The 17858-nt window shown below is 37.9% G+C and overlaps 1 protein-coding gene across 6 annotated transcripts in view; it reads right to left on the minus strand.

Moving 5' to 3' along the window:
* Window positions 1-2575: 2575 nt before the first annotated feature.
* Window positions 2576-17858, minus strand: part of PPEF1 (protein phosphatase with EF-hand domain 1) — a 158733-nt gene continuing 143450 nt past the window's right edge. For all 6 annotated transcript variants that reach the window (XM_070785216.1, XM_019956382.2, XM_019956383.2 and 3 more), the window contains 4 exons: window positions 10852-10958; window positions 7296-7459; window positions 4407-4491; window positions 2576-3209 (listed from right to left, as the gene is read on the minus strand). In XM_070785216.1, coding sequence (XP_070641317.1) covers window positions 3001-3209; window positions 4407-4491; window positions 7296-7459; window positions 10852-10958 — 565 coding nt within the window. In that variant the 3' untranslated portion in view covers window positions 2576-3000. The remainder of the gene's footprint in view (window positions 3210-4406; window positions 4492-7295; window positions 7460-10851; window positions 10959-17858) is intronic.

Consider the following 17858-nt stretch of genomic DNA (forward strand, 5'->3'; position numbering starts at 1 on the left):
AAAATATAATTTTATGGATTCTAATATATTGTGAATATAACAGTCTACACTGAGGAAATTCAAAAATAAAGATCATGAAACATGTAAAAAAACAAACCAAAAAAAACCCCACAGAGGATTAGCACCATGAAGGGTTTTAGAAATCAATAAGAAAAAGATAAACAGATATTAGAAACACAAGCAAAGGATAAGAACAAGCATTTTCTTAGAAGAAAACAGACTAACCAACTAACTAATGAAAAGATGCTCAATTTCATTTGTAATTAAGAAATATAAATTTAAAATGAGAAATTTCACAACTCTATATTAATTGTATAACATATATACACACATACTTTGTAAAACTGAATTTTAGTTAAGCACAACTCTTCTCAAGCATAAGTTTGTGACATTAAATGATAATGTTTAGTAAAATCAAAGGACATTTTTTAGGTAAAATTTCCAACAAAGGCATACAATTAATCCCAGAGATTAGAAGCCCAAGGGAGAAAATGAAAGTTGTAGAAAGAAACCCAAGAATAAATAACCAAATGACATTCAGGAAGCAACAAAAAAAGACTCATCTGGTACTGCCAGAGATTGGATATTTCTTAAAACAACTATTCCAGGATGAGCAGTGGATTTTCATGTGAGATAATGCAGCAGAAGCTCAGCACACGTCAGCTTATACACAGTCAGAGTACTCGTTTTTTTTTTTTTTCAAAAATTATTTTTCCGGAACCACTCTCAGTACCAAATTCTGTATCAATCAGAGTTCAAACAGAGGCCAAACCAGTGAGGGAGGTGGGGAGAGGGGGGTGTGTGTGTAGACGTGGTTTATACAAATGTGGAAGCTGGTTAAGCAGGCTCTGTAGGGCTGTTGACAACATACCTGATTCTGGAGCTCGATGTCCACAGGGTAGGCAGGCAGGGCAGATCTGGAGCAGGCTCAAACCCACACGCACAAGCTGGCACCTCACAAGAACTTGGCATCCTGAGGAAGCCAGGGCCCTCCATCATGGCGCTAAACATACACTGGGCCTGAGGAACTTCATCACGGACCTAAACACACACCTGGCCCAGAAATTGCATCATGGCATTGAACACACACACCTGGCCCAGGTGCTCATCCTGCAGCTAAACCCACACAGTGGTCCCAGGAATAAGAGCAGCTGACATGGGATCCCAGGGAATACAGCAATTGCAGGCCTAGCTGCCGCTTCACACCAAGGTCAATCAGCAGTTCAGCAATAGCGTATAGGAGCTACACCATGGCTGCCACTTCTCTTTGCCTTCCAAATCTCTTAAGAATCTCCACCATGGTCCACCTTAAACAGAAACATGCAAGAAAGGGAATTCTGAGAATTGTAGTTCAGCCTAGCCAAATTGACACATTCTTTAATGGTTATGTGTCTCTTCAGACTCCCCTATTGCTCTTGAGTTAGCTGTAGCAAATTCTTTTTTTCCCTAGGAAAATTATGCATCATGATCAGAAAATGTAGTATCTTTGTTATTGATTGCTTAGTGTTTGATATATGTTTTGTGGTCTAATACATGACCAGTTTTTATAAATGTTCCATATGAGCTTGAAAATAATGTGTATTCTCTAAAACTGATTGCAGAATACATATACACATACATGATCAGGTAAATTAATTAGGTTGTCCAATCTTCTATACACAAGTTTTTTATGTAAGTGATCAATTACTGACAGATGTATATTAAAAATCTCTCTCTATCAATTTCTCCCAGCAGTTACGTCAATTTTTACACTATCACTTTTAAAACTCTACGTTTTTAGATGCATAATTTTATAACTATTATATCTTCCTGGTGAATCATTCCTTTTAGCATTCAGTAGTGACCTTTTGGGAGAGGAAATGGCAACCCACTCCAGTATTCTTGCCTGGGAAATACCATGGACAGAGGAGCCTGGTGGGTTACAGACCATGGAATCGCAAAGACTTAGACATGACTGAGCAACTAAGCAACAACAATGACCTTTTTATCCAAATGATATTCTTTTCTAAAGTCTATCCTGTCCAAATGTAATATCACTGAATAAAGCTAATATCACTTAAACCATAGTAATAATACCATAATAGCAATTTAATTATGCTTTTTTTCACCTTGCCTTTGAGGTTTCTTTTACTTACCTGCCAATTCAGCAATGCATTTTTAAAAGATATTTGTTACACGTGATCCATTATTTCTGGTGTGTGTAGCAAGCAGGCATATTGATATTTAATCTGGCATATTGATAGATCCTGAAGTTCCCAAACTTAGAGAAAAATGAAACATGCACTCACCTTTAGTAGAAATCTCTTATGTTTGATATGCAATCAGAATGGCAGAATAAACTACACAATGTATACACAACCAAGCCCCATCTTACCAATGAAGGTGTCAAACTGTATTAATTATAGGGTTCCATCTGGATGTATTCACTTTTTATCTCCAATAGACAAGAAAAATTATGCTTTTTCAAACAATACACTCCAACACCCTCCCCCCAAGATTCTGATATGGCCCCCATCCCTGAAGTGTGGTTCTCCCACAACAGAAAATCACTGGTTTATGGTATCTCCAAAGAAGATTACAGTTTAAAGATGGAAACACTTTATTCCATTAATAGTTTTGTATTCCTCCTCCCACCCCTCAGCCACTCACAGATGCTGTACTTTCCTCTGGTGTTCTGTGGGTTCTTTTCAATATGTTTCCAAACTGCTCAGGTCTCCTGGTCAGGTGGCATCCAAGAGACCAATACTAGGCTTAAATTCAGTTTCTACCCGACAATGTGGGACTCCCACTACTGGAGTCAAATTCTATAAGCTGACATTTAACCTAGTCTTACCAATAACAGCTTACTAGGGACTTACAATACCCACATTATACATCTACTTATGGCATAAATTGGGGTCTACTTCTGTCTACTGTTGAGTATGGATTTCAAGGGTCATGGTAAGGACTGTGTCAGAGATTTGGGCCAACTATTTCAAGGAGGGAAAGCCCTAATTCTTGTTATGCAAGCTTGGTGTCTGATTTGTTCAACTGGTCAAATTTATGCACTACATAGAAAGCCTTTAAAAACTCATTAAAGTCAATGCTTCCATCTTTGTTTAAGTCCATCCTTTCGGCGAGCTCATCAAACTGGGAATCATCAATATGGACACTGTAGTGACTTTTGAAAAGTTTCCACATGCTACGAAATTCTTCCATGGAGATCAGGCCTGAAAGAATATAGAAGGCTGTGAATATTCATTTTTAAGACCCATCCTAGGGAGGGGTGGGGTTTCCCAGGGGGCCCAGTGGTAATGAATCCGCCTGCAATACAGGACACATGAGTTCGATCCCTGAGTCAGGAAGATCCCCTGGAGAAGGAGATGACAACTCACTCCAGTATTCTTGCATGGGAAATCCCATGGACAGAGGACCCTGGCAGGCAACAGTCCATGGGGCAGCAAAAGAGTCGGACATGACTTATCAACTAAATAACAACAAAAATGCCTGGCCGTTGAGAAATTGAAGGAAATGGAAAAGTAAGATTGTAAATGAAAGAAACAATATGTCAGTTTAAATTACCAAGTGATCCTGAGATTTTTTTTTTTAATTTATTAGTATTTTTTTACTTTACAATATTGTATTGGTTTTGCCATACATTAACATGCATCCGCCATTATTCTAAAGCTGGAATGAGTAAACAGTGAACCAAAGGTGGGGGAGGGGACTGCAGACTGTGGTACTAATACATGTAATGTAGAAATTACAAGATCTAAAACCTAAGGGCGAGGGACACGAAGGATGGTAGAGAGGAGAGCTACATCAAAGGAAAGGGAGAATTAGCCCTGAGACTCAATAAGAGGATTGTAAACAATGGCTCCACCATTTTCTATAGGCAGTAACTTACTTTTGTGTTTTGATTAGTGATTTTTTGGTATTTAATGCTCTCTGCAGTTGGGGATTATTTGATGATATTTTTTAAAGCTTCAAGATTATCTGATGATATTTTTTAAAGCTTGAAAATAAATAATTGTGCATCAAACCTAAGCAGAAAGAGTTTTCATAGTCCTCAGTCCAAAAAACAGAATCAGAACTCTAGGAATGATTTTTATTGCCAGAAATAATTATGATTTTTAAATGGACAGTTAATTCTTTTTCCATCTGTGCTGGTGATTTATAAAAGGAGCTGGTCTTATCTGACTAATGGATACATAAGCCTGTACCATATGGATTTGAATAGAGAGTTTGTGGCCAAACTAAAAAAAACAGTAATATTAAACATGAGTTTATCCCCATGCTCTCCTCTCTTCCCTGAGTTAAATCAAGTTTGGATGAAGAATGCATTAGATGAAAACAGAGTTCTGGTTTCAAATAAACAGACTAGCCTTTGCTTTCTACTGCTACTGAACCAATCGAAGCAAATTTACCTGAGTGATCAGAGTCAATGATATTAAAGATGATTTGCAGGTCAGATCGGTATCTGTACACTGTTTCAATTAGAGAAGACTGAACCTAAAATAAAGATTGTCTAAATGTTAAAACATACAGAATAGCAGATCAATTTTAGTAAAAGTAACAAACACACAACATGGTCACCAATTCAGAGTATGTGATTTAGATAGAAATTTGAGAAGGCAAGCCTTCCTTGGAGACCCAACCCTCTTAAATCAGATAAAAGACCATGCTCTTGTGTTCTGTAGTGTCTTCAGCCTATGTTCCTCAGAGGATGGTCCAAAGTGAATCTGGAAGGAGTAAATAACAATAGCCAATATTTATTGATAGCACCTGTGTGCCAGGCTCTGCATTCAGAGTGTCTATGGATTATTTCATTCAGTCCTCAAAAACAGGCCCAAGGAACACAACCATTATTGTGCCCATTTTACAGACTGGAAGACAAACAGGTAAAGTAAGTTTCAGAAGGTTCACATAATTGGTAAGTGAGATTTAAATCTTGGCCTGAAGCCAAGACCTATGAGCTTAGTCACCATGGTAAACTGTCTCTCAAGTGAAGCCAAAAGTCTCCTTCCTGTGGATATTTTAGCTTCCCATGTGTACATTTACTTCCTTTTCTCTAATCAACTTTTCATCTCCCCTGCAAACAATCACCCCAGTCCTAGTTCCCATCAGCTCACTTTCAGCCCAATATTGTAACTAGTTACTGATGAGTACCGAAGGTCTGACAATTCTCCCTGGGGTATTCCCATTTTAATAAGAAATTCTAAATTTTAAAATTCTTAATGTATAAGATATCAATAAGTCTATACTTTGTTGTTGTTGTTCAGTCGCTCAGTTGTGTCCGACTCTTTGCAACCCCATGGACTGCAGCACACCAGGCCTCCCTGTCCATCACCAACTCCTGTAGCCTACTCAAACTCATGTCCACTGAGTCGGTGATGCCATCCTACCATCTCATCCTGTCGTCCCCTTCTCCTCCTGCCTTCAATTTTTCCCAGCATCAGGATCTTTTCCAATGAGTTGGCTCTTCGTATCAGGTGGCCAAAGTATTGGAGCTTCAGCATCAGTCCTTTCAGTGAATATTCAGGGTTGATTTCCTTTAGGATTGACTGGTTTGATCTCCTTGCTGTCCAAGGGACTCTCAAGAGTCTTATCCAACACCACAGTTCAAAAGCATCAATTCTTTTGACATTCAGCCTTTATGGTTCAACTGTCACATCCGTACATGACTACTGAAAAAGCCATAGTTTTGACTAGACAGACCTTTGTTGGCAAAGTGATGTCTCTGCTTTTTAATACGCTGTCTATGTTTGTCATTGCTTTTCATCCAAGGAGCAAGTATCTTTTAATTTCATGGCTGCAGTCACAGTGATTTTGGAGCCCAAGAAAATAAAGTCTGTCACTGTTTCCATTGTTTCCCCATCTATTTGTCATGCAGTGATGGGGCCGGATGCCATGATCTTAGTTTTCTGAATGTTGAGTTTTAAGCCAGCTTTTTCATTCTCTTTCACCTTCATCAAGAGGCTCTTTAATTCCTCTTTGCTTTCTGCCATAAGGGTGGTGTCATCTACATATCTGAGGTTATTGCTAGTTCTCCTGACAATCTTGATTCCAGCTTGTGCTTCATCCATCCCAGTGTTTCTCATGATGTACTCTGCATATAAGTTAAATAAGCAAGGTGACAATATACAGCCTTGACATACTCCTTTCCCAATTTTGAATCAGTCCATTGTTCCATGTCTGGTTCTAACTGTTGCTTCTTGACCTGCATACAGGTTTCTCAGGAGGCAGGTAAGGTGGTCTGGTATTCCCATCTCTTTAAGAATTTCCCACAGTTTCTTGTGATCCACACAAAGGCTTTAGCATACTCAATGAAGCAGAAGTAGATGTTTTTCTGGAATTTTCTAGCTTTCTCTATGATCCAGCAGATGTTGGCAATTTGATCTCTGGTTCTGCCTTTTCTAAATCCAGCTTGTACATCTGGAAGTTCTCGGTTCACATACCATTGAAGCCTAGCTTGAAGGATTTTGAGCATTACTTTGCCAGCATGTGAAATGAGTGCAATTATGCAGTAGTTTGAACATTATTTGGCATTGCCCTTCTTAGGGATTGGAATGAAAACTGACCTTTTCCAGTCCTGTGGCCACTGCTGAGTTTTCCAAATTTGCTGGCATATTGAGTGCAGCACTTTCACAGCATCATCTTTTAGGATTTGAAATAGCTCAGCTGGAATTCCATCACCTCCATTAGCTTTGTTCATAGTGATGCTTTCTAAGGCCCACTTGACTTCACACTCCAGGATGTCTGGTTTTGGGTGAGTGAGCGTGCCACTGTGGTTATCCAGGTCATTAAGATCTTTTTTGTATAGTTCTTCTTTGTATTCTTGCCACCTTTTCTTAATATCTTCTGCTTCTGTTAGGTCCATACTGTTTCTGTCCTTTATTGTGCCTATCTATGCCCAAAATGTTCCCTTGGTATCTCTAATTTTGTTTCTTGGTATCTATACTTACTGGCAGTTAATAGGAGTGTGTTGAGTGTTTTAAAAAGTGTATTACATGAAATGCAGATTTCATATCTGCTCTTCTGCTGAACAGAACTTAAGACAAGAATCACATATTTGACAGAGATTTGCTCGCAGAAACTTTTTCATTCTTCTCATTTTGGCTATCCTTACAACACACAAATTTCCTGAACAGATCACAACATACCTGGAACACCCCCCCTTAGCTGTTTTCCTAAGACTGCCATGCCCATCCACTAGCCAATTCCACTCCCAACTTTTTCAAAGAACTAAGGAACTCATAAGTTGTCCAGAGGATATTCAGTGCCAGCCAGGTTTTAACTGGTGTTATTTCACTTACCTCTTTCACAGGTTTCTGAATGTGGACATCCTGGAAGCCAGACATGTAGTCAATATTTCCATCTTTGTCTGTGGTTACCAGATGAGAACTCAGTGATCTCCATGGTAAGTTCAGCCCCAAAACATTCTCCATTGAAAAAGCCCACTGGCCCATTGAAAGTTTTCCTAACGGCAACAACAAAGCCCGTATAATTGGTTGATAAGTTGATTTTTAAAAAATGCAACCTCATCAATGGAGCAAGCAGACAGCCTGGGTTTTGAGGTCTGGGTGCCTCTGCTACCCTTTATCATCTGTCTACCAGACCCCACAGCTCTGAGGGAAGATTAACTAAAGAAAGCCTTAGAGGTTCCATGGATCTTTTCCTTACTGTTATGGGTAAGTGATCAGAATTTGGGTATGCTAGATCTTTTTCCCTTTTTCTTATTAACAAAGTAAGGTATAATTATAATAGAAGACTTGAAAACACAAAAGGATATAAAAGATAAGATTACTTTTAACATTTGAGCATATTGCTCATGTCTCATTTTCTTAGGTGGTATCCTTTCATCCTCTAATATTACATGTAGTATTTAAAAATATACTTTTGCTTTCTGATTATTAAAGATACGCTCATTTGAAAGGATTTTGAATAAACAGAAAACATTACTATTTCTACTGTTTTTCTATGTATATAAACATGGACATATATAAAGGTACAATATTTTATATTTCTTAAAGCCAAATATACGTTGTACCATATGTTTCATATATGTGTATTACATATGGCAACACACACATACACAACAAACATAGATATTCTAACCTGATTCTTTACTTACAATCATGGACATGCATCTATGTTAATAAACATAAACCTACATCATTCTTTTAATGGCTGTGAAATTATTCCATTATTTTCTTAGGATCATTCCTAGACGTAGAATTGCTAGACCTAAAGGTATGTACATTTTAAGGCTTCTGATATATTTTGCCAAACTGTTTTCAAGAAAGAGTAGTCATTTGATACCCCCACCAAGACCATTCACCACACACTTAGCTGCTAAGGACAAAGGTTATTTAGAAATGTATTCCTCATTTCCAAGCCCAAGGGGATTTTCTAGCTACCTTATGTAATTAAGTTGTAGTTAATTTCACTATGTCAGAGAATTTATTCTATATGTTTCCAATACAAAATTTGTAGAGATTTGCTTTATGTTCCACTTAATGGTCAAACATAAATGTTCCATTTATGCTTGACAAGAGTGTATATTCTGCAGTGTTGGATAGAGTTCAACATATGTCTTTTACAAAAAGTTTGTTAAACTTTTGTCTGTTTATACTTTCAGTTCCTGAGAAAAGAGTGTTACAATCTCCCACTATGACAATAGATTTTTCAACTTCTACTTGTTCAGTCCATTTTTGTTTTACACAGTTTTTAAGGAGACTATATAAATAGGTACATACACATTTCAAATGGATTCAATTAGAAAACTGAGTATTATTATAAAGTATCTCTTTATAGTTCTAATAATGTGTATCTCCTTGAAGTCTACTTTGTCTGATATTAATAGAGTTGTTCCCACTTTGTTTTTTTTCAATGTTTTGTATAGATCTTTCTAGACTTTGTTTTTTTTCAATGTTTTGTATAGATCTTTCTAGACTTAAAATGAGGTTATAGCCCAATAAACCTATAATTAGTTGAAGATATAATAAATAAAAAATGCATTTAACACATCTAACCTACTGAACAACATAGCTTTGCCTAGCCTACCTTAAATGTGCTCAAAACACTTACATTAGCCTAGAGTTGAGCAAAATTATCTAATACAAAGCCTATTTTATAGTAAAGTGTTGACTATCTCATGTAATTTATTGAATAATGTTCTGAAAGTGAAAAATTGGCTGTATGAGTACGGGATGGTTGTAAATGTATCAGTTGTTTACCCTTGTGATCACCTGGATGGCTGGGAACTGTGGCTCAATACTACCACCCAGCATGAGAGAGCATCATACTATATATTGCTCGCCTGGGAAAAGGTCAAAATTCAAAATATGTTTCTCCTCAATGCATATGGCTTTCATACAATTTTAAAGTCAAAAACTCGTAAGTCAAACCACCATAAATTGGGGACAACCTGTACATATGATTCCACTGTCTACTGGCTTCTGTTGCAACTTTTGAGAAGTCTGATGTCACTCTAACTGTTGTATCTTGAGCAATGTGTGTTTCCTCTGGTTGCTTCTAAGATTTTCTTTTTGCTGTTGGTGTGCTGCAGTTTCACCACAAGTGTGTATAGGTGTGAATTTGATTTTATTTATCCTATTTGAGAATCACTGTTCCTCTTTACCTGTGAGTATGAGTTCTTTAAACAATTCTGGAAAACTCTCAGCCATTATCATGCAAAATATATTCTCTCTTACTGTCTCTCCTCCTGGGACCATGCTTAGATGTATATTAAACATTTTATTCTTAATCTTTCTAATTTTTTTAGCAATATCTAAATTTGTATTTAACCCATTCATTATGGTTTTTAACAAGTTATTTTTATATCTATATAAAATAAAAATGGTTCTTTAGATCATTTTAAAATGCATACTTGTGACTCCATCTTTCATTTCTTTAAACATTTTCTTCCCTAGTAATTTTTACTTTGCATTTGATAATCCCAATATATGATATCCTTGGGAAACTAAATCTGTTGCTTATTGTTCCTGCTGACTCTCACTCATGCTCTCCTTGTTTGTTTGGGGATCTTTGGTTGCGACCTCATATTAATTGATCTCACTCTCTGGATATATTAGTGGCGCAAATTAGGGACACTTCCCATGAACATGGATTTACATTCGCTTGCCAGGAGTCAGGGCACTACAGACCTAGGATTACTCTGGTCACTTTGAGGATCTAGGCCTAATGTTGGAAGTCTCAAATTCAGCTTACTCATCTTTTCTACTATCCTACAGTTAATCCCAAGATTGACTGCTACAGCAATATTAGCATTTGCCCCCAAGACAATCGAGCCTATGATGCTTGCTTGCTGCTCCATGCTTTAACATGCAGCTTTAAAAATCCACTAGCAGGGAGAGGAAATATAGCCTAGAGATTTACTTTAATTACTGTGAAGCTCATAAATGCATTAAAATCCTGCATCCTCTAGAATCTGTCTCTTTTTTTTTTTTCTTTCTTTTATTTTTTTTACTTTACAATATTGTATTGGTTTTGCTATACATCAACATGAATCCACCATGGGTGTACACATGTTCCCAATCCTGTACCCCCCTCCCACATCCCTCCCCATACCATCCCTCTGTCTCTTAACAGGAGGACTTTTGAGAGTATCTAGTCTCACATACTACCAGAATAGAAGTCTAATTCAGGGTTGTTGTTGTTAAGTTGAAAGACGCTTATTGAAAAGGAAGAATATGCTTTTTTCCAAGCATATAATGGATTATATTTTATCTCTATCATCCTTCAGTGGTAAAAGTAGAAAACTGAGCTTTTAAGACAGCAAAGAAAATGAAAACTAATCTGTATAGAACCTGGTATGTTCAGAAATGGTAAGCATTAAATTTTTTTTACCTGATTTATTGCGGTCTTGAAGTTGGAAAGCTCGAATGAGGTCAGTTTTTCGTGAAATCATTCTCTCTTTTAACATCCTGATGGCACTACTTTCAATAGCATTCACCCTATATTAAGAAAAAAACTGTTAGGTGAAAGTTACATAAGTCATTCTGTTCTGTTTCATTTTAATATACTGTGTTGCCACTTACCAGATTCTACATTAAATAAGTTCCTTAACCTCACATGTAACATATTATTAGGTGGTGAATGTGTTTATATGTATGTGTGCACATGTTTTGTGAAATTTTAAAAGGATTATCACTGGTGTTTTCTTTTTGGTTTCAAAGATTCACATGAACAATTAGTGCATGAGAATGTCCAAGACAAGAAGGAAAACAGAGGGACTTGCTATAGAAGATGCTGGAATTTATCTTAACTTACTTAAACTAAGGAGCAGGCATTGACACAAGAGAAGACAGACACGTACCTGAATAGAATATAATGGAATTTTCATAAATACAGCTAACTATATATGGGAACAATATATATGATGAAGCAGGTATTAAAATTCAGTAGAAAAGGACAGTTTTTTAAAATGGGGTCTAGCATAATTAACTCAATGTCTGGATGCTAAATTTCTACCTCAGACCATTTACAAAAATAAATTCACAATAAAGGAAGAACAGAGAAACAAAGTAGTTATCAGTCACATACCCCTCAAAAAAGCAAAATGGCATATGCAAATCCAACCATATCAAAAATAACATCATAGGTGAATAGATAAACAAATTAAAAAAAAAAAAACAGAGATTGTGAGACTGGATTAAAAAAACAAGATCCAACTATATGTTGTCTATAGGAGACACACTCTAGCTTCAAAGATACAAAGAGTTTGAAAGGAAAAAGTATACCATGTGAACACCAACCATTAGAGAGTTAGAGTGGCCAAATTTATAGTAAACAAAATAGATTTTAAGACAAAAGCTATTACTAGAGATAAAGAGGGATATTTTATAATGATAAAAGAACCAGTCAAGAAAATGGCAATAGCTCCAAATTGATCTACAGATTCAAAATAATCCCTATCAAAATCCCAGTGGGCATATTTTGCAGAAGTTGACAAGCTGATTCTAAAATTCACATGGAAATCAATCTTAAAAAAGAAGAGCCAAATTCAACTCACATTTCCCAGTTTCAAACTTACAAAAAACCTTTACTAATCAAGACAGTGTGTCACTCACATTAGGACAGATATATAGGTCAATGGAATACAACTTAAAGTCCAGAAATAAACCCATACCTTTATGGTCAATTGATTTTGGACAACTGTGTCAAGAAAGTCAAATAGGGGAGGGATAGTCTTTCTAACTGATGTTGCTGGGACAATTAAATATCCGCATTTTAAAGAATAAAGTTGAACCCCTACCTCATACCATACACAAAAATAAACTCAAAATGAGTAAAATATAAATCAAATGTAAGAGCTTAATCTATAAAGATAATTTATAAAATTATTGGAAGAAAACATAGAATAAATTTTCACGACTCTGAGTTAGACAATATCTTTTTAGATACATCATCACAAGCAAAGAAGAGAAAATAGATATATTTGATTTCATCAAAATTTAAAACTTTGGTGCTGTAAATAATAACATCAAGAAGGTAAAAATACATCCTACAGAATAGGAGAGACAATTTACAAATCCTATATCTAATAATCCCTTCAGGGATCACAGCCTTCTCGAGGTGAAGGGGCTTGCACAACTCAGTGAAGCTATGAGCCATGCTGTGCAGGGCCACAGAAGGCAGACAGGTCATAGTGGAGAGTTCTGACAAAATGTGGTCCACTGGAGGAGAGGATGGCACACCATTCCAGTATTCTTGCCATGAGAATTCCATGAACAATATGAAAAGGAAAAAAGACATGACACCAGAAGATGAGCCCCCCACATCAGAAGGTGTCCAATATGTTACTGGGGAAAAGCAGAGGGCAATTGCTAATAGCTCCAGAAAGAATGAAGCAGTTGGGCCAAAGCAGAAACAATGCTCCATTGTGGATGTACCTGGTGGTGAAAGTAAAGTCCGATGTTGTAAAGAATAATATTACATAGGAACCTGGAATGTTAGGTCCATGAATCAAGGTAAACTGAATGTGGTGAAGCAGGAGATGGCAAGAATGAGCATCGACATCTTAGGAATCAGTAAACTAAAATGGATGGGAATGGGCAAATTTAATTCAGATTACAATTATATCTACTACTGTGGGCAGGAATCCCTTAGAAGAAATGGAGTACTCCTCGTAGTCAACAAGAGTCTGAAAAGCAGTATTTGGGTGCAACCTCAAAAACAACAGAATGATCTCAGTTCATTTCCAAGGCAAACCACTCAGCATCACAGTAATCCAAATCTATGCCCCAACCACTGATATAAAAATGCTGAAGTTGACCTGTTCTATGAAGACCTACAAGACCTTCTAGAACTAACACCAAAAAAAGATGTCCTTTTCATCATAGGGGATTGGAATGCAAAGGCAGGAAGTCAAGAGATTTCCCAGAATAACAGGCAAGTTTGGCCTTGGAGTACAAAATGAAGCAGGGCAAAGGCTAACAGAGTTTTGTCAAGAGAACACACTGTTCACAGGAAACACCCTCTTCCAACCATACCTGGGAGGACTCTACACATGGATATCATCAAATGGCCAATACTGAAATCAGACTGATTATGTTCTTTGCAGCCAAAGATGGAGAAGCTCTATATAGTCAGCAAAAACAAGACCAGGAGCTGACTGTGGCTCAGATCATGAGCTCATTACAAAATTCAGACTTAAGGTAGGGAAAGCCACTAGGCCATTCAGGTATGACCTAAATCAAATCTCTTATGATTATACAATGGAGGTGACAAATAGATTTAAATGATTAGATCTGGCAGACAAGACTGCCTGAAAAACTACTGATGGAGGTTTGTAACACTGTACAGGAGGCGGTGACCAAAACCGTACCCAAGAAAAAGAAATGTGAGAGGACAAAGTGGTTGTCTGAGGAGGCTTTACAAATAGCTGAGAATAGAAGAAAAGAGAAAGGCAAGGGAGAAAGGGAAAGAACTGAATGCAGAGTTTCAAAGAATAGCAAGGAGAGATAAGGTCTTCTTAGTGAACAATACAAAGAAATAGAGGGAAACAACAGAATGGGGAAGACTAGAGATCTCTTCAAGAAAACTAGAGATATCAAGGGAACATTTCATCTAAAGACAGACACAATAAAGAACAGAAACAGTAAGTACCTAAGGAAGGAGAAGAGATTAAAAAGAGGTGGCAAAAATACACAGAAGAACTACACAAAATAGGTCTTAATGACTCAGATAACCACGATGGTATGGTCATTCACCTAGAGCCAGACATCTTGGAGTATGAAGTCAAGTGGGCCTTAGGAAGCATCACTACTACAAACAAAGCTAGTAGAGGTGACAGAATTCTAGCTGAGCTATTTCAAATCCTAAAAGCTGATGCTGTGAAAGTGCTACACTCAATATGTCAGTAAATTTGGAAAACTCAGCAGCTGCCAAAGGCTGGGAAAGGTCAGTTTTCATTCCAATCCCAAAAAAGGGCAATGCCAAAGAATGTTCAAACTACTGGACAATGGCATTCATTTCACATGCTAGAAAGGTTATGCTCAGTATCCTTCAAGCTAGGCTTCAGCAGTATGTGAACTAAGAACTTCTAGATGCACAAAGTTGGGTTTTGAAGAGGCAGAGGAACCAGAGATCAATTTGCCAACATTTGTTGGTTCACAGAGAAGGCAAGGGAATTCCAGAAAAACATCTACTTCTGCTTCACTGACCATGTTAAAGCCTTTGACTATGTGAATCACCACAAACTGTGGAAAACTCTTAAAGAGATGGGAACAGCAGACCACCTTATCTGTCTCCTGAAAAACCTGTATGCAGGTCGAGAAACAACAATTAAAACCAGACATGAAACAACAGATTGGTTCAAAATTGGGAAAGGAGTATGACAAGGTTGTATATTGTCACTCTGCTTACTTAACTTATATGCAGAGTATATCCTGCGAAATGTTTGGCTGGATGAAGCACAAGCTGTAATCAAGATTGCCAGAAGAAGTATCAACAACCTCAGATATGCAGATGATACCACTCTAATGGCAGGCAGTGAAGAGGAACTAAAGAGCCTCTTGATGAGGGTGAAAGAGGAGATCAAAAAAAGCTGGCTTAAAACTCAGCATTCAAAAAACTAAGATCATGGCATCCGGTCCCACCACTTCATGGCAAATAGATGGGGGGAAAGTGGAAGCAGGGACACATTTTATTTTCTTGGGCTCCAAAATCACTGCAGATGGTGACTGGAGGCATGAAATTAATAGATGCTCCTTGGAAGAAAGCCATAACAAACTTAGCGTATTAAAAAGCAGAGATATCACTTTGCCGACAAAGGTCCGTCTAGTCAAAGCTATGGTTTTTCCAGTAGTCATGTACGGATGTGAGAGTTGGACCATAAAGAAGGCTGAGCGCTGAAGAATTGATGCCTTCCAACTGTGGTGTTGGAGAAGACTCTTGAGAGTCCCTTGGACAGCAAGGAGATCAAACCAGTCAATCCTGAAGGAAATCAACCCTGAACTGGGAGGACTACTGCTGAAACTGAAGCTCCAATACTTTGGCCACCTCAGGCAAAGAGCTGACTCATTGGAAAAGACCCTGATGCTGGGAAAGATTGAGGACAGGAGGAGAAGGGGGGGCAACACAGGCTGAGATGGTTGGATGGAATCACAGACTCAGAGGACATGATTTTGAGCAAAGTCCAGGTGATCGTGGAGGACAGAGCAGCCTGGCATGCTGTATCCCTCAGGTTTGCAAAGAGTTGGATATGACTTAGCAATCGAACAACCACAATATCTAATAAGTGACACAAATATAGGATATATAAACAACTCTAACAATGTAATAGTAAAAAGTGTAATAATTCAATTAAGAATGAAAAAAGGTGGGAATTCTCTGGCAGTACAGTGGCTAGAACTCTGATTCTTTCATTGATGGGGCTTGGTTCAATCCCTGGTCAGGGATCTGAAATCCCATAAGTCACATGGAACAGCCAAAAAAAAAGGAAAAAGGATCTGAAACAGACATTTCTCCAAAGACAATATACAAATGTCCAATAAGAACCAAAAAGATCCTCAAAGTCAATGGTAGGTAAGGAAATACAAATCAAAATCAAGACCTCACATCCACTAAGATGGCTATAATCAAAAAGATCATAACAAGAGTTGTCAAGGATGTGGAGAAATTGGAATCCACATACATTGCTGATGGGAATGTAAAATCATGCATTCCCTTGGAAAAGAGCTTTCAAGTTCCTCAAAATATTAAACGTAAGAGTTGTTATAATTCTACTTTCAGGTATATACCCAAAAGAAATTAAATGTATAACAAAACCTTGTCCACCAAAGTTCAAAACATTACTCACAGTAACCAAAAAGTAGAAACAATCTACATTTCTCTTTTTAAAAAAATTATTTTATTTATTTATTTATTGGCCACATGGCATGTGGAATCTTAGTTCCCCAACCAGGGATAAAACCCATGCCCCCTGCATTGGGAGCTCAGAGTCCCAACCACTGGGCCACCAGGAAGTCCTAATCACATTTCTATTAGCTGATAAATGAACAAAGAAAATGAGGTCTACTGATACAATGGAATGTTATTCAGCCATTAAAATAAATTGATACATGTTACAAAGGGAATGCCTTGGAGGAGTGCATGGCAACCCACTCCAGCATTCTTGCCTGGAGAATCCCATGAACAGCAGACCCTGGCAGGCTATATAGTCCATGGGGTTGCAAAGAGTCAAACATCACTGAAGCGATGAGCACATGCATACAACGTGAATGAACCTCAAAGGCAGCGTACTAAGTAAAAGAAGCTAGTTACAAAGACGACATATTATTTAATTTCATTTACATGACATATCCAGAATAGGCAAATCTATAGAGAGAGAAAACAGACTGGTAGTTGACTAGAGTTGTGATGAGGGAGGTGATAATGATGAATGACTACTAATGGATACAAGTTGTCTTTACAGAATGGAACAAACATTCAACAATTAGATTATGGTAGTGAGAAGGCAATGGCACCCCACTCCAGTACTCTTGCCTGGAAAATCCCATGGACGGAGGAGCCAGGTGGGGCTGCAGTCCATCAGGTCGCTAAGAGTCAGATACAACTGTGCAACTTCACTTTCACTTTTCACTTTCACATATTGGAGAAGGAAATGGCAACCCACTCCAGTGTTCTTGCCTTGAGAATCCCAGGGACGGGGGAGCCTGGTGGGCGGCCGTCTATGGGGTCGCACAGAGTCAGACACGACTGAAGCGACGCAGCAGCAGCAGCAGCAGCAGTGTTACACAACTGGGTAAATATACTAAATATCACTGGATTGTATACTTTAACTTAGTAAGCTATCATGAGAAACGCTGGGCTGGAAGAAGCACAAGCTGGAATCAAGATTGCTGGGAGAAATAGCAATAACCTCAGATATGCAGATGATACCACCCTTATGGCAGAAAGTGAAGAGGAACTAAAAAGCCTCTTGATGAAAGTGAAAGAGGAGAGTGAAAAAGTTGGCTTAAAAGCTCAACATTCAGAAAACGAAGATCATGGCATCCGGTCCCATCACTTCATGGGAAATAGATGGGGAAACAGTGGAAAGTGTCAGACTTTATTTTTTGGGGGGCTCCAAAATCACTGCAGATGGTGATTGCAGCCATGAAATTTAAAGATGCTTACTCCTTGGAAGGAAAGTTATGACCAACCTAGATAGCATATTCAAAAGCAGAGACATTACTTTGCCAACAAATGTCCATCTAGTCAAGGCTATGGTTTTTCCAGTGGTCATGTATGGATGTGAGAGTTGAACTGTGAAGATAGCTGAGCGCTGAAGAATTGATGCTTTTGAACTGTGGTGTTGGAGAAGACTCTTGAGAGTCCCTTGGACTGCAAGGAGATCCAACCAGTCCATT

Source organism: Bos indicus, chromosome X, assembly GCF_029378745.1.
Source record: "Bos indicus isolate NIAB-ARS_2022 breed Sahiwal x Tharparkar chromosome X, NIAB-ARS_B.indTharparkar_mat_pri_1.0, whole genome shotgun sequence".
Lineage (NCBI taxonomy): Eukaryota > Metazoa > Chordata > Mammalia > Artiodactyla > Bovidae > Bos > Bos indicus.